The sequence below is a fragment of the Herpailurus yagouaroundi genome, unplaced genomic scaffold (genome assembly GCF_014898765.1).
Source record: "Herpailurus yagouaroundi ecotype Mexico unplaced genomic scaffold, PumYag 197, whole genome shotgun sequence".
Lineage (NCBI taxonomy): Eukaryota > Metazoa > Chordata > Mammalia > Carnivora > Felidae > Herpailurus > Herpailurus yagouaroundi.
In genome coordinates, this window is record NW_024412428.1 from 26,953,600 (window position 1) to 26,975,395 (window position 21,796).

At 45.1% G+C, this 21,796-nt stretch overlaps 1 protein-coding gene and 2 long non-coding RNA genes across 15 annotated transcripts in view; 1 reads left to right on the top strand and 2 right to left on the bottom strand.

The window, feature by feature from the left end:
* Positions 1-21,796, top strand: part of ENOX1 (ecto-NOX disulfide-thiol exchanger 1) — a 555,199-nt gene that overhangs the window by 524,791 nt on the left and 8,612 nt on the right. For all 13 annotated transcript variants that reach the window (XM_040448509.1, XM_040448518.1, XM_040448516.1 and 10 more), the window contains 2 exons: positions 6,707-6,809; positions 18,990-19,075. In XM_040448509.1, coding sequence (XP_040304443.1) covers positions 6,707-6,809; positions 18,990-19,075 — 189 coding nt within the window. The remainder of the gene's footprint in view (positions 1-6,706; positions 6,810-18,989; positions 19,076-21,796) is intronic.
* LOC121013006 (uncharacterized) lies at positions 3,836-8,394 on the bottom strand. Its single transcript, XR_005782456.1, has 3 exons — positions 7,629-8,394; positions 6,947-7,015; positions 3,836-4,381 (listed from the first exon to the last, which is right to left on the bottom strand). It is a non-coding gene; the product is annotated as an uncharacterized LOC121013006 (long non-coding RNA).
* Positions 8,793-11,925, bottom strand: LOC121013007 (uncharacterized). Its single transcript, XR_005782457.1, has 2 exons — positions 11,482-11,925; positions 8,793-9,099 (listed from the first exon to the last, which is right to left on the bottom strand). It is a non-coding gene; the product is annotated as an uncharacterized LOC121013007 (long non-coding RNA).

Consider the following 21,796-nt stretch of genomic DNA (forward strand, 5'->3'; position numbering starts at 1 on the left):
GACGGCTATATAGATATGTATAATTGTTTTATCGTCTTGTTGCAATGATCCTTTTATCATTAGGTAATGCCCTTCTCTGTCTCATTATAGTCTTTGTCTTAAAGTCTGTTTTGTCTTGATACAAGCATTGCTGTCTCAGCTTTGTTCTGTTTTGTTTGGGTTTTGTTTTGTTTTGATTTGCACGGTAAATTTTTTTTTTCCATCGCCTTCACTTTCACGCTGTATGTCTTTAGGTCTGAGGTGAGTCTCTTGTAGGCGGTGTTTAGATGGTCTTGTGTTTCATTGTTGTTTTGTTTTTATCTTTTCTGCCGCTCTCTGCTTTTATTGGAGCATTTAGGCTATTCTCATTTAATTGATAGGTATATATTTATTGCCACTATGTTAATTGTTTTCTAGTTGTCTTTTTCTTCTCTTGCTGTCTTTCTTCATGATTGCTGAGTTTTTGTAGTCATATGTTTGGCTACTCTCTTTATTTTTTGTGTATGTATGATACGTTTTGGGTTTATGGTTACCAGGAGGTTTATATATAATATCCTAAGTAAATAGCAGTCTGTGTTAATTTAATGGTCATTTAAGTTCAGACATATTCTTTTTAAATTTTTTTTTCAACGTTTTATTTATTTTTGGGACAGAGAGAGACAGAGCATGAACGGGGGAGGGGCAGAGAGAGAGGGAGACACAGAATCGGAAACAGGCTCCAGGCTCCGAGCCATCAGCCCAGAGCCTGACGCGGGGCTCGAACTCACGGACCGCGAGATCGTGACCTGGCTGAAGTCGGACGCCCAACCGACTGCACCACCCAGGCGCCCCCAGACATATTCTTAAAAGAAGAAAAAAACTCTTTTCCCCCCTTCTCTTCCCTTTTTACTCCCTTCTCCATGTTTTATGTGTATTCTATTATATTTTGTATCTTTTTATTCATATTTTATTACAGCTCATGTGGCCATTTCTTTTCCACTTAAAGAAGTCCCTTTAACATTTCTTCTATGGCTGGTTTAGTGGTGATAAACTCCTTTATCTTTTGTTTGGGAAACACTTTTCCCTTCCTTCAAATTTGAATCATAACCTTGCCAGGTAGAGTATTCTCGACTGTAGGTTTTTTCCCTTCAGCACTTTGATTATATCGTGGCACTCCATGCTGGCTTGCAAAGTTCCTGCTGAAAAAATCAGCTGACAGTATTTTAATTTTTTTCAGTGTTTATTTTTGAGAGAGAGAGAGAGAGAGAGACTGAGTATGAGTGAGGGAGGGGCAGAGACAGAGGGAGGCACAGAATCAGAAGCAGGCTCCAGGCTCTGAGCTGTCAGCACAGACCCCAACACAAGGCTCGAACCCACAAACCACGAGACGATGATCTGAGCTGAAGTTGGACGCTTACCCAACTGAGCTACCCAGGCGCCCCCAACTGACAGTCTCATAGGACTTTATAGGCCTTTATTTCCTTTCTAGGAAATTTTTTGCTTCTCTCTTGCTTTTAAAATTCTCTTTATCTTTAGCCTTTGACATTTTAATTATTATGTGTCATGGTGTGGACCTCCTTGAGTTCATCTTGTTTGAAATGTCCTGTGCTTCTTGGACCTAGATGTCTGTTTCCTTCCCGAGGTTAGGGAAGTTTTCAGCTATTATTTCTTCATATAAATTTTCTACCCCTTTCTCTCTCTCCTTCAGGGACCCCAATAATGCAAATGTTTGTTTGCTGAGTGTTGTCCAAAAGATCCCTTAACCTGCCTTCATTTTTTTAATTCGTTTCTTTTTTTTTTTTTTAATTTTTTTTTTTTCAACATTTATTTATTTTTTTTGGACAGAGAGAGACAGAGCATGAACGGGGGAGGGGCAGAGAGAGAGGGAGACACAGAATCGGAAACAGGCTCCAGGCTCTGAGCCATCAGCCCAGAGCCCGACGCGGGGCTCGAACTCATGGACCGCGAGATCGTGACCTGGCTGAAGTCGGACGCTTAACCGACTGCGCCACCCAGGCGCCCCAATTCGTTTCTGTTTTGCTTTTCAGCTTGTGTGCATTCCAGTACCCTACCTCCCACATCGCTGACGTATTCTTCCGCATCTGCTAATCTACCATTGATTCCCTCTACTGTGGTTTTTTATTTTAGTGATTGTATTCAATTCTGATTGGTTGTTTTTTACGTTTTCTATCTCTTTATTGAAGGCCCCACTGAATTCTTGCACTCTTCTCGCCAGCGCAGTGAGCATTTTTATGATCATTACTTTAAATTCTTTATCAAGCATATTGCCTGTCTCCATTTCATGTAGTTCTTTTTCTGAGGGTTTGTCTTGTTCTTTATTTTGGAGCATATTCCTCTGTCTCCCTGTTTTGCTTAACATTCTGTGTTTGTTTCTGTGGATTAGATGTAACAGTTACTTCTCCTAAACCTGAAGGAATTATCCTGTATATGGTCATCCTCCAGGTAGATGGTGTGTGCTTGGCGATCTCTGCTGGCTGGCTTGAGCTGTGACGGGCATGGGCTGGGGACCCCAGGGCTTTCCACACAGAGAGTGCCATGTCTGGACAGCTGAAGCAGATGCGGACCAGGGTGTCCTCGGATTCTGTGTGCTGAGGGCACCTGGCAAGACAGCTGAAATGGTTGTGACCCGGGCTGTCTGGGGCACTTTGTGCAAGGGGTGCCCTAGCAGCGTGGCTGGAGCTAAGGCAGTGTGGGTGCCGGGAGTTCCCAGAGTTTTCTGCACAGAGCCTTCCTTGACAGTGTAGCTGGAACTAAAGTGGATGCAAACCAGGGGGACCTGGGGCTCGAAGCCCAGGGGGCACGTTGGCAGGATAGCTGAAGCTGAAGTGGATGTAAACCAGGATGTTTCGGGACTCTCAGCAGAGGATGCCCCGAAGGAGGGGATGGCGTTGAGGTGGGGTACAGGCCAGGAGGTTCTGGGGTGTTCTGTGCAGAGGGCGCCCTGGCAGGACAGCTTTCACTGAATTTGGTGCGATCTGAGGTGTCTCTGGGTACTCCATGCAGGGGGTTCCCTGGTCGGCAACCAAAGCCAAGGCCAGTGTGGGCAAAGGAGTGTTGGGATGCTCTGCACAGGGGGCACCCTGATGGGATGACTGGAACTGATGCAGGCATGGACTGGGGCTTGGGGCACCCTGGCAGGGCAACTGGATCTCAAGCACATGGCAGCCAAAACATTCTGGAGTGTTCTACACGGCGGGGGGCCGGGGGCCGGCCCCCCTGCCAGCCATCTGAAGCCAAAGTGGTGTGGGCCATGAGCGTTCTGGGGGGGCCTTGTGACTGTGATCTTAGCACGAAGGCTGGAGCTGTAGTGAGTGCTAAGGATATCCCAGTGTGCGCGCCCTGTGGCCACCTTGGTGGGCTGGCTGGTAGGGGTGTGGGCTAGGGGTCCAGGGCTCACTGAGGCAGGAGGCCAGGACATCACTCTGTGCTTTCAAAGTGTGTGGGAGGGGTAGTGAGCGGAGACTGTGTATCAGCCCCTCCCACCTGGAGAGCCCTCCCACAGCTACCCCTACCATTAGCAGAATTCTAGAGCGGGCTGTTTTTCATGCCAGCTACTCTTTTAAACTGCGGCTTTGTGTGTGTGTGTGTGCCCAAGTGCATCCAGGGCTGATGTTTGCCTGGAGGACCTGAGGGTACAGACCTACCTCTGGTCTATGCATAAACTGTGTTGTTCTCCAGTCCCTGTGACCCAGAGAGTGTCCCCACAGCTCTTCTGCCATTTGGTGGAGCTCGAAGGGCTGGCTCTTAGGGATGCTGGTCACTCTTTTTAAAAAATATCTTTTTTTAGGTTTGTTTATTTTGAGAGACAGAAGGCATGAGTGGGGCAGAGAGAGTGGGAGAGAAAATTCCGAGCAGGCTCCACACTGACACAGCGCAGAGCCCCACATGGGGCTTGAACTTCCAAACTGTGAGATCATGACCTAAGCTGAAATCAAGAGTCGGACGCTAACGGACTGAGCTAGCTCGGCGCTCTTTTAAACCATGGCTTTTTTTTTCTGTGTCCAAGGACAGAGGAGTTCCAGGTCCCCAGTCCTGTCCCTCCCCAGTGCTGTTCACCGCTTCAGAGGTGGGGGTTCCCTTCCTTACCCTGTCCCCATCACTTTTGCTCTCTTGCCATTCTGTCTTTTGTTGTGCAGAAGCCCATGCCGGAGGCCGGCTTGGGCTCCAGGGCACTTGGTCATTAGTACCGCTTTTGAGTGGCCACGGGTTGGTCCGCTTCCCCAGTGATGTTGTGGCCCCAAGGCTCTCGGTAGGCTTAGACACCCCTTGCTCTATCATGGAAATGATAGTTCCCCTTTAGCGGGTTCTTGACACCCAAGTTATTACAACATCCAGGCACTTCTCGGAGCCTGCCTGATCGGTTTCATTCGGTCCTGTACTCTTCCCAGAACAGTTCTTCTCCCTGCCGAAGGAGTCAAAAGAACAGCGCCCTATGTACCCTGGGCAGAACCCACAGTGGTGCCCGGAGGCTGAAGCACTGCCAAGCCTCAGGTCTCTGTTGGACCCATGCCTCCTGCATTGCTGTTGAAGCCTTGCAGAGAGGCGTGTCCCCTCCAGAGTCACTGGCGGCGACCATGTAGGAGAACACCGTTTGTGGTTAGAGCACATGCTGCCATATTCGGTCTCAAAGATATTTCCCAGGACTCCTCTTTCCATCCTCATAGACACGACCCTAAGTCATCATCAAAGCAACAGTCAGTGGTAGGCGGTTATCGGCGCCTTGGAGAATCTGTTGGGACTTGCTCGACGTGCCCTCCAGCTTTGAATAGGGGACAAAGGCCTAACAGCACCCTAGAGTGGTCTCAGCGTGTTCTGCCCTTGCCATCCCTTGCTGCCTCCTGATGTACTGCCTGCCCCTGGGGTCCAGTTCCCTTCCTAAACCTGGATCCTCACCTGTGTGACGGCTCCAGGACCCCACTCAGCTTCGTCAGTTAACGTGGGCCTGTTGTCTGCTAAACGCTCCCCAGTAATTTCATTTGGCCTCCGGGTATCATCCAGGCTGTGAACAGATCACCCTCTCCTGGAGATACTGTTTCCGCTAATCCCCGCGGTTCATTATTTGTATTGTTCTTAAATGCTGCAGTCATCATCCTCGGTAACGTCTTTCCGTCTCTTTCCTCCGAAACCTCTTCTAGCCCTTAAAACGCAGCCATGTTGTTTCCTCGCAGAGGGTATCCCTACATCTTTCCTGGAACTCCTCTTCTGATCTCATCTACGTCAGCCTTTAGGTTTAGTCTGTTTTAACATTCTGGACTATGTTTCTACCGGTGCTGATTCCCAAGATCCCTTGTGGGAAGTATAAGGACATCTTGAATCTCTAGTGGTGCAGCTGGCTCCAGCCTTGCCTGGGACCATACTGTCCTCATGGGCACCCTCCTGCCGTCAGCCTCAGGCCTCAGGTACCCTCTAGCCAACCAGCATTTTCCTTCTGATCAATCCACCACCCCGCTGTGATTCCCTCGATTCTTTACCTTACTCATCTTCGGCAGGTAAGTGGGACCTTTAGAGGAGCCTCCAAAATGTTCACCAAATCACAATTTCTTAGAGCCTTTTTTTTCCTGCCAATTGCTATAATTACCCCCGATTTCCAAAGCAGTAGCTCGTAGGGTAAATTTAGCTCCCAGATCTTTTGTGATTGATATACACTGAGGTTTGGGTTTTTTTCTTCTTTTTCTTTTATTTGAATGCCTTCAGACAGGGTTTGTGCTCTGTACAGGTTCAACGTGCTCCCAACTATTTCCCTATTCTTTTATCTGGCTAATTTTGTCAAGTTGAATTGACTAGATCAGCATCTATCCCTGTAACCGGTTCCTGTCCCGGTACCACCTGCCAAACCTTTTGCCCAGATCTTCTAAGTCCTCCTTTGTCCCTCCGGCAGATTTCTCATCACCTAATGGAGACCGTATCCTTAACTCTCTGCCCAATATGCCCATCCTTCTTTGAGACCTATCTTTCAGTGAGAGATGTCCCTCCAAGCCTCAGCTACCCTAATGATTCTATCCCCTATATGTAGGTCTCTGATCGTTGCATTTGATTTCCTATTAAATCATTCTCCATTTTGAATCCTAATATCAGGTCCGGGAGAATAGGAGTTAAATGTTTTACCCTGTTTCTCAACAGAAAAGACCATAGAACTAAAAATAGTTCAACTTCAGTGTTCCACATGTTACTGGTTTGTGGTATAATTCTTCATTTTTAGTTTCCGAAGAAAAGAATTTCTCAACCTTTGCTTTATCTCCCTTTTGCAGTTGTGTATAAGGACATCTACTTATTCAACTTAAACACTTCTAATGACAATCCTATCTCACCTTCCCAATAGGCCCTATTTCTCCACACACACATACAAGTTACTAGCATAGTATTATAAATCAGTTTGTACATGCTTTGGGGGAAGTTTTTTTATATTTGAAATAAAAGCATGTTTAAGTGGCTACAATAAAATAGTTTTTGTTAACAGATTAATCAAAACATGGACAGAAACCTAAGATAATTTATGCCAAATTTGCTACTTTTGCATAGTTACTTGGTTTGCTGGGAGCAGCTAGGAGCCTAAGTTTTAGTACTACTTTTTTATTGTTGAGCACATAGATCAATTACTTATAAAAGTTGATGTTCAGTTAAAAATGGAAATGATGACCTTTTTTTATAGAGTTGAAAAGTCCAGGTGGCTCACTGAAATGCACAAACTCTACATGAACACCTCTATGGTTTTTGTTTAACTTCATAGGAAATCAACGTGTTGACAGTCGCATTGGTCAACCAAGACCGAGAGAACAATATGGAAAAAAGAAGCCAAGGCTTAAAATCAGAGAAAGAAGCTTTGCTAATCGGTAAGGACATTATGTTTTCCTCGTCTGCTGTCTTAAATAATATGAAAGGAATTCACCTCCAAGTTGTTAACAATGCAGACAGCTCTGCCCTCTGGCCAGAGGTAAGATTAACTTTGTCAAGATTATATTATACTTACATTTCAAATTAGGGATGCATAAACCAAGGTGGGGAGGTTTGCTCTTCTGTAACCACGTGTGTTCGTCGGCTGTACAACATAAAACCGAGTACAAGAAGACAGATTATTTTGCATCCCGTGTTTTACAAATCTGAATTCCAAAATATGGACGCATCACTTCCAACAGGAGGCCAGGCTGTGTCCAAAAGTTCCAAATCAAGCCAGACCCCCAGGCTCAAGAGGCTGCATCCTGCTTTTAGATATGATGATCTAAGTTGGCTTTTTTTTTTTTTTTTTTGGTCTGGACCAGAGACAAAGCTCTGAATGTTTTCTTTTTGAGAGTCCTCATGAGCAGATCCAAAAATAGCACTTACTCTCCCAAGGAAGAGTTCTTGATGAGGATATGTTGGTGACGGGCCTGGGACCCTACTTTAGAAGCTGGTCTGTTTAAGGCCTGTCTCCAGAGTCCCCATTCTACAGAAGGAGAAGCTGTGCCCCTCACTCTGTAACGCACAGGACTAATTCCAGCTGCGCCTTGGCACTGACCCTGGTGCGGGGTTCCAAGTTTAAACTGGCTCTTCCTTGGCATAGTTAAGGGTGAGGAATGAGACTGTTGTACATGTGAGACAAATTGTTCTCCTATAGTTCGTATTCTGGCAAAAGGAACACCTGGTTGCATTTTCTAGATAATGCATGCACTCACCTCAAAATGACAGGTAGACCAGGGCCTGTAGAAGCTGGCACAGGAGGAATTAAATTCAAGATAGTCCAAACTTCATCCATCATATATAGATTTTTCAACTACAGGGTTATTGAATATGACATCAACTTCGAGATACTCTAAGGAAAACCAATTATTTTTTTCTCTCTGATGATATACAGCTGCAATAACATGCCATGCACAAGTTTCGTAAGACATGCTGATGTGTTATCAGTTCCAGGAACCCAAAATGAACCCATATGTAGTTGGCAACTGGATTTTTCTTCTATTGGAAAATGTGTCAAACTCCGACAACTGTTTCTCTTCTGCTCCGTGTGACAAAGTTGTGATCTCCCCCACGAATTCAGGGCATGAACAGAGCACATGGTGATCAGCAGTAAATGTTCCCTCTTTTAAGTCAGAATAATCCAGAGCACTTGATGTTTTAAAAAATGGGAATGGGTTTTTTTTTTTTTTTTTTTTTTTAATTTCCTGCCTCTCACTAAAGATTGCTTCTCCTCATGTGTTTTACTTGCAGAACAGAGTTCATTTACAATGTCTCTTAAATAGTTACTACACACACACACACATTTTCTTTCAATCAGCTACCTCAAAATTTAAAAAGGATATGCTTTGCACACCATAGGTTAATAGGAGTAGATGAGAGGTTACATTTAGAACATCTTAACTCTGCTGATGTCTTCAGTATTAGGGGAGAAAAAGTTGTTTTGGGGTGCCTGGGTGGCTCAGTCAGAGTGCCCGATCCTTGGTTTCAGTTCAGGTCACCATGATCTCCTGGTTCATAGGTTCGAGCCCCAAGGCAGGCTCCGTGCTGATGGTGTGGAGCCTGCTTGGGATTCTCTCTCCCTCCCTCTCTCTCTGCTCCTCCCTCAAAACAAATAATTGAAACAATTTCCAAGAATTGTTTTAATTGGTAAATTCGAGTGTATTAGAAAAACTTTAGTAAGTCAGAATCTTCAGTTACCAGTAGGCAGAACCCACTGTAAATTTTCTAGGATTCTTCTGCTCACTTCTGGTCTTTTGAACTGGTTTACGTGTATTAACAACTGACACTCATTTTGAATCAATATATGAGAGTGTTTAGTTAGAAAGAAGGCCAAAGCCAAGTTTTTGACTAAAATAAGGTTAGGAGGTGGGGTTTCCCCCCCCCCCCTTCATTTCTCCATTACCTCTCCTCCTCGACATTTTATTTTGCTTAATGAAAGTTTTAATACAGCTGTGATTTCCTGCCCAAACCCTCCCCCCCCAAATACTTACTTTTGTAGTCAGAGAGTAATTGTCCAGAAGAACAAGGTAGAAACGAGTCTCCAAGACTGGCAGAATGGGTCCTGCTGAAGGACATAGCTGCCTCTTGCCATTAATCGTGCCTCTCTGCTAAGTGAGTTTGGCCATTCATACCTTGTAGAAACTCAAATGCTGGGGTCACAAATACCGCTCTTGCAACTTCTGGAATCTAGAGAAGGGCGGTGACAGGGAGAGAATAGGGGTCCAAAACTGCTTTGGACAAAGCTAGATAGAGGAAAGAGTTTCTGATGCTGGAGCTACTCTTTTCTGAAGAATACTTATAGGTAGAATGATTCCCAGAGTCCTCCAGACTTCTGATATACCTGGAAAGGTTAGGAATACTCTTTGCAGTATCGTTGGAATCTTCCCTTGGAATAATTAAACCCATCTAGAGGGTACAGTGGGCCTGTTCTGATCTATCTAGCCTAGAAGGCCCAGGAGCACAGCAGAAAATCTCCCTTGATTTGGAAATACTTGTTAGCAAAAGCCTCATCACATCTGGGTACCTGTAGTATATGCTATATGCAAATATATTCAGATAACACCCTCTTGGGACACACAGATATTGTATAAAAATGCACAGTGGCACAAATCTTGATTTCCTGGAAGGGAAAGGGGGGGGAGTGAGAAATACATTTGTCAAATAGATTCCATATACAGAGAACATAAAACTGAGGCTGGAACTTCCTAAACAACAAGCAATCCCGACTGTCTGTGATTACGTGTGACGCTCTTCCATCTGGGCAAAAGTACGCATCCCTTCCACACATTCTCATGGCCTGTTCATAACTGGCGCCTTTAAGACATGGAAGGTACGGATGCGTAATAGAAGGTCGGCGGGATTTCACTGATGATATTACTTGGCGTCGTGCCTGTCCCTTGAGAGTTCCATCATTCTGCTCAACTTTCTGCTTGACAAGTAATGGGGATCGAGAGCTGTGTTCCAACTCTGCTAAAACAGATGGGCCCTTGGAAAGCACCTTATTCTCGTGACTTCTGGATTACTTATCTTGTGATCAATGCTCGTAAAGACAGGTTAACATATCATTGGACCTAAAAGAATTACATTTGTATGGGCCCGGCCGGGGGGGGCGGTGAAGCAGGGTACTAGTTTACAGCTCATGGCTCTATGGTAACTGAACATTAGGTCGGCCTGACGTAGTCTGGTATCTATGCCAGAACTCTTAGTTCACTTCACATACGACCTACACACTGGGTTTGGCATGCGCTCAACTTGCATGGAACAGAATGAGACAATACTTTTGGTTTAGGACCACCACTTTGGAAACCCCTGGCTACTGTTAATGAAGAATGGGCCAAGAAAATTTTTATAGATAGGCAAAGAGCTCTTGAGGAGATGCTAACCGTATACCGCTGGGTCTTTATCACTCGATCTTCTCTTTCTTTCTAAGTAATTCGAACACAGTAAATGTCCAGTCCTAGGAGCCCTGACTGACACCCTCCCAATGCTAGTCATCACTGTAAATCCCATCCAGGTATGGTCAGAACCTTCTCAACAGCTCTGTTCATAAAGTATCTGTTCTGCACAACTCCCCCCCCCCGACTCCTGAGAACCGTCCCCAAATTCTTAATGGTAAGGCACACGTCTCTACAGATCATCCTGACTCCGCTACAAATCGGGACGTACATAGTACAGATGGCCAGGAGGCTGCTTTCCATCACCCCACCCCACCCCCACCGCCCCATTTCTATCGCTGTCACCATTTCACACATCTGTGCACAGCCTGTCTATATCAGAATTGGAATGCTCCCCTGAATACATGAGTATTAGGAAGCAGATGAATGGACGGGAGAGAAACACACTTAAAGAAGGTTAAATGGTGATGTTTTGGTGTTTTCAGTGACTGGAATTGAGGCTATATTTAGGCCACACCTGAGAAAAGTAATCTGGGAAGTGCGTGCTTCTCTGAAAGCTGCTGACCATAAAGAATGAGTCATTGACCTAAATCTTGTTTCCGAGACACAAATGTCCATATCAATAAATCAACAAACATTTGTCAAGAGCCTACTATAAAAATTACCAGCCTTCCTTGTGGAAAAGAATCATCTCGGCAGCCTGTTTAAAAGGCACAGCCTCTGGACCCACACGCAGGGATTCTGTTCATTAGAAAACTAACATCCGAGGTGATACTGAAACAGGCACTTGGGGGACCACGTTTGGAGAACTACCAGCCTGCCATCTGCCCAAACCTGTGTTCGCTGATGGTGGTGATAAGATGATCTCTTCCCTCAGTTCATAGACTAGTGAGAAAGCAAGCAGTGAATGGCAATGAAATATGGTTTGGACTAAAATCAGAAGCACAGAGAAAGGGCTACTTAGGCCTTATCGGAAGAAGGGACAGTCGAAGGAGTCCTAAAGGGATGCGTAGACTCTCTGTGGTCAAATGAGGGAGTTGTCAAGGCCATTTCAGACACAAGGAACAACTGGTACAGTCTCAGGAGTTTAGTTAAAATAAGACCAACAGACATTTCAATTTTTTTTTCTTTACATTAAATAAACTCACCGTACAAGATCAGGTACGGTACTCACCAGAAAAGTGGAACAAACTGCTCTTTGGAAAATTAAAGCTTTTCTGCCTTCCGAGGCACGGAGAAGCTTCGGACCAAATCACAGTGTGGGATCACTCTCCTACCACTTGCTCACAGTGGAATCTCCCCGATTCCCACAATGCTTTATCACGCTGCAGCTGCTCAGGATAACCACAGGCTCGTGGCTTAGTGGGAAACCCAGATTTCACAGGGCATCCTCCCTGCTGCCTCTCCAGTCCGGTGTCCCTGACGCCTTATGGGCTGCAAAATGAAGCCAGGATATTTCCGGCTGGCTTACGGTCAAGGCCTCTGCCGGTTTCCGGCATGATATAAGTGTCTCTGGAGAGATAGCTGTTCCTCGGCAGAGCTTACATTCCTAGAAATCCCTGGGATGCCCCCTCCCCCAGTAAGCTGATAGGTCTCAGGGTTTTCTGAAGTTTCCCAGGAGACTGTCAGCTAGTGTGCATGTAGGGAAAGCTAATCTCAGCCAGAACTTTCTAAGCTGACGCAGAGTTTGGAGTGAAACTCCAAGCAGCCTGAGGAAGGGGAGTATGTTCTGGTAGGATGCCATTTCTCATTCACCTCAAGGAGAATGCACTGGGAAGGAGCATCCTGAGTATTTGTGGACGGAGGCATGGTTCACTGGGCAAGTCATCCACTGTGGGTCTAATTCTTCATATCGTATCAAGTTAGGAGGTCTGATTAGATGGTCTTTCTCAACTCAATAGTCTGTAATCTAGGAGGACGATTACGAAAGGGGCACTGCCCTTTAGGCAGTGGCCGTATTTGTAAGCAGATGCTGATAACATCCGCATATTAACTTGAACTCTTCTACCTCATACCTTTAGAACAAAAAAAGAAGGGAGACTTGTCTTCACTCCAACAGCCCATGTCCCTGCTCCCTATCTAAGCATGACTTTTCCGAAGTCCCATCTATACTAACAGCCCCCATTTCCTTTCTTCCCCTCCCCTCCGGCCCACTCGGGTATAACTTGCACCCTCACCCTGAAGTGGTTTTGTCAGCGTGACGAGAGAACTTCATGTTGCCAATTTCTCAACTCCCTCCATTTGTCATCTGCACTTTAGACAGCTGACTAGCCACATCTTGTGAGTAGAAGTTCCTTCTCTTAGCTATCATGACGCCATTTTTTCTTACTGATCACTCCCTCCCAGATTCCTTTGGTGAGTTTTCCTCAGCTTAACCTCTAAATTTGGGGCTTCTTCAGAGTTCAGGCCAGAAGTGCTTGGGTTTCAAATCCCTGTTTGTTGCCACTGATTCACACATGTATACCATCTCCAGAAAGCATTTGGGATCTCCACATAGATGCTAGTGGACATCTCAAATCTAGTGAGGCCAAAACAGAACTCTGGACTCCACCCTTTCCTCTGCCCTCATATGCTCCTCCCCTAGTACTCCCGTCTGAGAAAATGGTACCAAGCCAAATCGAGGACTCCTCCTCCCAAGACTATGCCACTCACATGTTGCCTTCAGCTCTCCTTCACTGCTCTTTGGTCCAAATCACTACCTACCACTTCGGGTCTTGTGCAGACACTTCTAAGTGGCCTCTCAATTCCCTTTTCATCTATTCACCAGACAGAAGCTTGAAGGAAGTTTTAAAAATGCAATTCAGATCTTATCATGCCCCTACTTAGAACTCTTCTGTTGGTTTCCTGCTATATTTAGAGTTTAAGCCAAACACATCACACTCATTCAAGGCCTTCCATGATCTGGCTCCCCACCTCCCTCTAAATGCCTGCTGTACCACTCTCAGGCCAAGTTTGTTCCTGCCAGCTGCCAGCTCATTTCCACCTCAGGTCTTTTGCACATTCTGGAAAAATCTTTCCCCAGGCTGTCTGTGGCTGGCTCCTTCTCATCTGACCCAGGAGACTTTACCTTCACTCGACTTCCCGGGATAGAGTAACACTCCACCAAGCTCAAACCTGTTGTGTTTTCTTCACTATGTTTACCACTATCTGAAAATATTCCCTTTATTTTTCATCTTTGGGTTTATCCTGTGTTACTTACCTAGAATATAAATTCCCCAAGAGCAGGAAGCTTGTCTGTCTTGTGCAGTGCAGTGTCCCTGGCACCTAATTGCTGGTAAAGAAATGTTTAAGAATGAATGAACGAAGCAGTAAAAATCTAGCACTATTTGGCTAACTTAAATGCTGCTTCCTTAGTGAGGTCTAAAAATGGGAAAAAAACTCGATGATTTTCATGGAGAAAGCTCAAAATGCTTTCATGTGCCTGTTTAAATGGCCTTCCTCATGAGGGGCTTGCCACCGGTTGTACAGAGCTGGTTTGTATGTCCTTCTAGAGTCATTTTTAAGGCCCTGGGACGTGCAGAAAGTTTGAGTTCTGACAGCCTCCTCCACTCCTTTTTTATTTTCTTAAATTAGCTACTTACAGTTGTATTTTCCTGGTTGGGAAACCCATCTTTAAATATGGAGACTTCTGCTTCTCCATGGAAACAGCCAAGACCAACAGTTGCGTCTATCCCTTTGGAGATCCACCAGTTCAGTAATGGCTAAGTTCTCCACCCTCTGTTGTTAGTGTTTCTTTTTACCAAGCCTTTAGATGCCTCCCAGAGGACCACAAAACAGTCTCCATTTTCTGGGTTGGTAGCATTTTTCGTTAGATTATGAGTCGTATCTATCTGTTTTTCCATTCTCAGGAAATATTCCAGTTCTTTTAAAGGAATGACAAAGAGGCTTTAGTTGATTATTCAGGAAGCCCCACCTCACCCTGCCCAATGAATCCAATCCAAAACCAGGGCCTAGAAACTACATTTTCTCAGCATGACTAATGCGCCTGTGATGATACTGTGATGGGCAGCGGTAAGGGTGGGAGTAAGGAACAGGAGGATATGACTAATGTTTCCCATTTCTGCTGTATCTCTAGCAATACTGAACAGCTTAGTTGCCATCCATGCGAAAAGCTTGGGAAGCTTTTATTTAACTACCTGCTTTGGCCCCAAATGAATCTAGTGCAACCACTCTACTTTTATAAAGAAAAGCTAATGGCTTATTAATATCAGCTACTACAGTGATCATTTCGAATATCCTCCTAAGGACAGCTATTCATGAGTGGGTCAGGATTTCTACACTGATTTTAGAAAGATATATAGAAATCATATAAGCATTTTCCCCCTTAATTTTATGAGCAAAAGAATTTTTTTAACTTTTTTTTATGTTTATTTTTGTGAGAGAGAGCATGCACAAGCAGGAGAGGCGCAGAGAGAGATACACAGAATCTGGAGCAGGCTCCCAGCTCCGAGCTATCGGCACAGAGCCCGACACGGGGCTCAAACCCACTAACCGTAAGATCATGACCTGAGCCAAAGTCGGATGCTTAACCCACTGAGCCACCCAGGCACCCCAAGCCAAAGAATTTAAATAAAAAGTTTCCACGGTATGGAGATTCCTCAAAAGATTAAAATAGAACTATCCTACGACCCAGCAATTGCACTACTATTTATCAAAGGGATACAGGTGTGCTGGTTCACAGGGGCACATGCACCCCCATGTTTATAGCAGCACTATCAACAACAGCCAAAGTATGGAAAGAGTCCAACTGTGCATCAATGGATGAATGGATAAAGAAGATGTGGTATGTATATACAATGGAGTATTACTCGGCCATCAAAAAGAATGAAATCTTGCCATTTGCAGCTACGTGGATGGAACTGGAGGGTATGATGCTAAGCGAAATTAGTCAGTCAGAGAAAGACAGATATCATGACTTCACTCATATAAGGACTTTAAGATACAAAACAGATGAACATAAGGGAAGGGAAGCAAAAAATAAAGACAGGGAGAGAGACAAAACATAAGAGACTTAAATATGGAAAACGAACAGTGGGTTACTGGAGGGGTTGTGGGAGGGAGGATGGGCTAAATGGGTAAGGGGCATTAAGGAATCTACTCCTGAAATCATTGTTGCACTACATGCTAACTTGGATATAAATTAAAAAATAATAAATTAAAAAAATAAAAAATGAAAGTTATAAAATAAAGAAAAAGTTTCCATGACCAAAACATTCAGGTTGCTCTGTCCTTCTGAATCCATAATAGGGAAGGAATCAGGAGTGAATAATGTCTCAAAGTTACCTGATCTTTGAAAGACTGCCCCACCACCAGTTAGCACTGGAGCCATTTTTAATGTTCTTATTTATCCCCATTTACCTATAATAGAACAGGAGAAATTTTAAACAAGTATACTGGCTAGTCTTAGTTCTAGAGGATAAATTCATTCAACATACACTTATTGTACATGTACACTCTATTGCCAATACTGAGCCAGCATACACAAAGACTTTCTGAGGGCAGAGTTTCCTGGGGAACCCAAGACTGGGCCCGGCAGACAGACCGTTACCAGTGAGGGGGTGTGTACACAGAGACATACCCAGCTCACAGAGGCAACAAAATCAGCCACCCCAGGTCCTCCCATTACTGGTATCCCTAAATTTCCTCTTTTAACACCTCGTCTCCTAGCCTAGTCATCAACTTCTCCCCCATCGCCCACACACGTCCTCTTCTGACTCGTTCCGTTTATGCTGCTGAAGACGTTTCACTTCGCACCACCTTCCATAGATGTTTACAGGAGAGGCTGTGGGTTATCTAGGAGATGGTGCTAAGTCTCTGTCCGGTAGAGAGATTAATATGAAAAATGTCTTTCTCTATTTGCTGGGGCCTTTGGGGTGGTTTACTCGTAAGACTACCCAAGCCTCCCCACCGTCTAAGATGCTCCCTTACCCCGGTGGAAAACCACACATCCTCGTCACCCCGAAGGCTGACCGGTCCATCTGCTGCCTAAGCCGACATCCAACCAAGGAAGCGAATGCTGCCCCCATCTTGCAGCACCCCTCTTGGCTCTGTGAGCCACCCTCTCGGAGCTTCCCCCTCCCCTGCCTGGGAGAACCTGTGTGCCAGGAGAAGAAAGGAACACCCTCGCCTCCTCACAAAGCCAGAGGTGACTGCTCCTTCTTCCCCCTTGTCTTCTAATGGGGGATTGAGGGGTCTGCCTACCATTTATTGGAGGCTCCCTGTGAAAACTAGTGGACGTAATGCCACCGGTCCTCAGCTTGGGACAGCAAGGAGAACCCCATCCACCATCCTGAAACAGGAGTTTCCCCCTAAGAATTCTGCCCCCTCAGGGCCCCTGGGTAGCTCAGTCAGTTAAGCATCCAACTTTGGCTCAGGTCACGATCTCACAGTTCGTGAGTTCAAGCCCCGCATCGGGCTGTGTGCTGCCAGCTGAGAGCCTGGAACCTGCTTCAGATTCTGTGTCTCCCTCTCTCTCTGCCCTTCCCCTGCTTGTGCTTTCTCTCTCCCTCTCTCTCTCTCAAAAATAAATAAACATTAAAAAAAAAAAAAAAGAATTCTGCCCCCTCTCTCCCACTTAACAAATGCAAATAAAAGTGTTATTTAAAAAAAAAACTTATTTTTTAAGTCCTTCATGAGCTTCTATACTCGAACTCATTAGTAACAGAATTACTTACAGTGTCACTTCACCAGATTTGAGAATTTCAAAGACACAGGGAAGTAGTTGCCAGATCTATAAATTTAAAAATGGAAATTAACAAACTGGAAGGAAGGGAATAAAACAACTCCACTTAAGTGTATTAAAATGGCTATTTGCCACTTAAAGATATTAAAACTATCAATATTACCTTTTACCACTTGCATTATTTGATAAAAGAACATTTTAGCAAAAAAAGGAGGAATATAATTTCAGAATAAGATGGTAGTGCTTGGGGTGCCTGGGAGGCTCGGTGGGTTAAAGTTTCCAACTTCTGATTCTGGCTCAGGTCATGATCTCGCGGTTCATGAGATCGAGCCCCACATCAGGCTCTGTGCTGACAGTGCAGAGTCTGCTTGGGATTCTCTCTCCCCTCTCTCTGTGCCCCCTGCCCCCTGCTCATGCTTATTCTCTCTCTCAAAACATTTTTTTTTAATTTTTTTTTTTAACATTTATTTATTTTTGAGACAGAGAGAGACAGAGCATGAACGGGGGAGGGTCAGAGAGAGGGAGACACAGAATCTGAAACAGGCTCCAGGCTCTGAGCTGTCAGCACAGAGCCCGACGCGGGGCTCGAACTCCCGGACCGCGAGATCGTGACCTGAGCCGAAGTCGGCCGCTTAACCAACTGAGCCACCCAGGCGCCCCTCAAAACATTTTTTTTTAATGGTAGTTCTTTACATCGCAAGAAAAACAGGTCTCTGAAAACTGAGGTTTTAGCATTATGGAGAAATACGCTTAATTATTTCTCTCTTCCTCATTTCACTGTAAACCAGTACAAACCTCATATAAGCAGTGTTCTGAAGACAGGTCTTTGAGAGCAGTGGTCTAGACACTTCGGTTCTCTGTCCTCGGACTAAAGCTAAACTGGGAGTTTTTCTTTAAATGCTGGCACTCATCCCAGAGCATCCCAAGCATCACACAGGAGGTCAGGAGGCCATGAGACCCTATCCCAGATCAATCCAGGGTCAGCCTGCGATTCCCAGGGTGACCTGGTGCAAGAACGATGTGCTCGTCTAGGGCTCACTCCACCTGCGTGTCAAACAAATGCAGGTCTTTTTTTTTGACCTTCAGCTCTCAGGCATCAGAATTTCCCAATAAACAATGTGAGGGCTTAAAAGAGAACTCAAACAATGTCAGTCTGAACACCGTTTCATAACAAACAGCAGCATACAGTCTATGAAGCCGACGTCCTCATTTTCACTATTTTGATTTTGGATCTAGGAGCAGGGAGGATAGAGAGGTAATGCTTTCACTTCAGCCCCGACACCAACCCCGGCTTTTCATTTGTCAGTACAATGTTGACAGTTGATTTTCACAATGGAAAAGACTTCTGATTTATACTCAGACTCCAGCCAAACCATCCATTCCTGGACCTTTTAAAATGATCTTGTAAATTACAGCAGGGAGGAGAGAGTAAGCCGGTTCCCTTTAAACACCAGCAACAACGAGGGGGAAATAAAGGCTTCGGAAAGGATTTGTGCTTCCTTCAGTGGCAGTTAGGGGAAATATGGATTAAATACTTTTCATAACTGGCAGCTGTAATTATCAGGGAAATCGGAGGCCGTGTGATCTCTGACACCAGCTGTATGAGCCATTTTCATACTGCAAAGCCCACTGAGGGAAAGAAAAGAGAGAATTTTATCCTCCCAATAACTACAATTTTATATTGGTAAATCAAGCATACAATTGGTAGCTGAAATGCTTCCAGGAGTCTTTGTTTAGAAATACCTTCATTCATCTGTATATTATCTCAGAGTCTAGCTTTTCTAACTACTGTTATTCCAGCAGATAGAGTGTTCTGTTTGCCATGTTACTATGACTGTCTTCAGAACGGGCTGCTATTAAATGCTTGTTGAGTGCTGCTGAAAATGGTGAGACTGTAACTCAGGCTGACAGAACCATCGCTGGGGTTAGTAAAGGACATTATCTGACTCCGACTCTGACTTGCCTTGAAGTAATGCCCAATGTTTGTCTTTTTAACCCAGGCATCATATCAACGTTTCTTCATGTCCATCCTTTTGGAGCCAACATAGAGTATCTTTGGTCATACATGCAGCAGCTTGACTCCAAGGTAAATTCTTTTTCTCAAGCGCACTTACGTTGTTGGGATTTTGCATGTCAACTCCTGGCTGCAGGTGGGCCCTGTGTGAACTGCATCAGGGATCCAATAGCACTTGGAGACTTATCAGGACTTCTCCGCAAGGCCCTCAGTTTGGGGCCGATACTTGTCCTTTTTTCACTTGCATTTGTCTTTAGAGAAAGAAAAGCAGTTATCTACAATGACCGTGACTTTCAGCAGGTGCCAAATGGGGACGTGGCATATGAGGGGCTTAAAATTACAGGTTCCCCAAACCGGGAGAAATCAGGTCAGGGTGGCTAACGTGGCATTATCTTCAGGCCAGATTCTCACAGGGTTCCGTGGTAAGTCCACACAATAGGGAGAAAATCGCCTCAAACAACAAAGATCTGATACGACTCTCGAGAAAACTGGATTAGCGGTGGGTTTTCAGCATTATTCTCTAAATGGAAAAGATGATTGCAGAATTATTCTCAGCTTCACCGCACGAGGGCCACACCCAGAGTCAGGACTCACTCTTCATTTCTCTGAGGCTTGGTTTTCCTCCTCTCCGCGTTAGCTGTGCCCCTGACCCATTGCGAGATCTGTGTTCTACAAGATAGAGGACAAAAGGAGCTCAGTGCATGTATCAATTGATGTAGCAAATTCCAGGCAACAATGAGAGGGGCCCCAGTTGAAATAGTGTCACTAACCAGCACTGCCTGGGGAAGCCCTGGGAGGGGATGGACACAGAAGCAGAGAGTTGAAGCCCGCCACTGAGCAGCTTGTTAAATGTCCTGCTGGGAGGGAAAATGAAATACACTCTTCCATAGAGTGCAGCAAAGTGCATGGAATGTGTAGGACCAGGCCCACGGCCCGCAGTTCTAGGACCCCGACGACACACGTACAAATCATTCTAAATCTCCAAAGGCCAGTATCAATTAAATTACTGCACTGGGTTCTCAGCTTGAGTCACATGATCTTACCGATTCATGATGCCATAACTGCTTGGCCTTTCTAATGGGTCTTAAACTTCCCCTCTGAGAGAATCATCTGGAACCAAAAGTATTTTTCAGTCACAGAGATTCATGTCCATTTATTCTCTCACAGCTGGTAATAGGGTAGACCAAAACAGAGTGAAAGGGGATGAGGCGATTATAAGATTCTTGAAGTTCACACTTGTCTTACTGTCTCCTTTGCAGCCTCCCCTCATGTGGATGGGAGGGATAGAAAATGCTTGTGTGGATTCAGATAAAATGAGAAGGATGAGCTGTACAATGTTACTTCGTTGAAAATACTTTCTTGAAGGGTTTGGTTTTTTTTCCCTCACCAGTATCGTTCTTAACATCAACCCTACCTTTGCCTGAAAGATGAAATGAAATACTACTTTCCCCAGTGTGGCGTGACACAGAATAAGGCCTCGAGAAATTATTCCAATCATTGCTATTATCCTTCGCTGGTATTGTTGACATTTTCTTTCCTTCCCCTTCTGGAAATCCCAAGTGGAAAGCCTTTGTTGGGAAGCAGTTGTTGTTTTAGTATATATAGGGAGATACGGGATAAAAATCCCCGGTGGGAGTGATAAATAATGAAGCATGTCCCTCCGGACAGAGTGTCCATCAGCCATGTGTTCAGGCAAGATTTGTGTGGTCTCCCTTAGTAGTCTCTGAGGAGAGAATTCACACACCTGGTCTCTGGCCATTAGATGATTGGCCTTTCTGGAAGGGATTCCGTCAAAGGGAAGTCCATTTCATCTCAGACTGATACTTTTGTTTTAGAAGATAAAGAAGAAAGTATTTCCTTCACAGGGGAAATACACGGGGTCCCCCCCGGACAGCCCTCCATCTCCTGAATGAAATGCCCAGTAGAGCAGTCAAATTGTTTCCTCATGCATGAAGCAAAAATTATATAGAAAAAGTGCTCTGACTAAAACTCCTAGGTGCCAGCGATTAGACCAAATATTCTCTCCATCCCAGTGAGGCTGAAAGGGTATTTAGACTGCTTAATCCAGAGACCAAATTACTGCTGTATACCGGAATTCTATATCCTCAGGGCTTTAAACAGAAAACAAAATAATGAGAGCTTTGCCCTTTAAGTACCCACCAGGGCCTTGTCCTTGCATCAGCCTCCAGAAGGCTCAGAATCCTGGAGCCACGACCAGCCCAGTGACGCCGAGGCTGGCTGGTCCAGCGACCTAGTACTCCTGCCTCTGTTAATCAGAATGACTTAGGCATCACCGCCCCCCCCCACCAAGTTTCGGTTGATGTTGCACCAGGGCCACGGATTCAGCCTGGCCTCCACTGCATGGAGGGTTTACTGACTCTAGGTGGGTTTTCAAACTTCCGCTTAGAACAACACTGTTCGACATCAGACAACATCACCATTACAACAACTATCAAATAATATTTAGATTCTGCCTCCCCCAGTGCTGACGAGAACAAGGAAGGCAGGCAGCCTGTAATGGAGCTGATTGTATTAGGGTTTCCCCAAAGGCCACATAGGAGTATAAGAATGATTAGAAATGGAAGAAGAGCCAGGAATTAATTTAAATTAGGCTGGGCATGTGAATTGCACATGGCTCCTAAAAGTGCGTGGCCCAGTAATAGGCCATTTTCCAGTTAAATATTATTCCCGCTCTTGACAGTGATGTTTGCATATTTTTCTCTTCTCGGCCTCTTCTAAGCCACCCACTCGCATTCACTCAGCCCTCTTGTAGGTCAATGTGGCCGTATGACC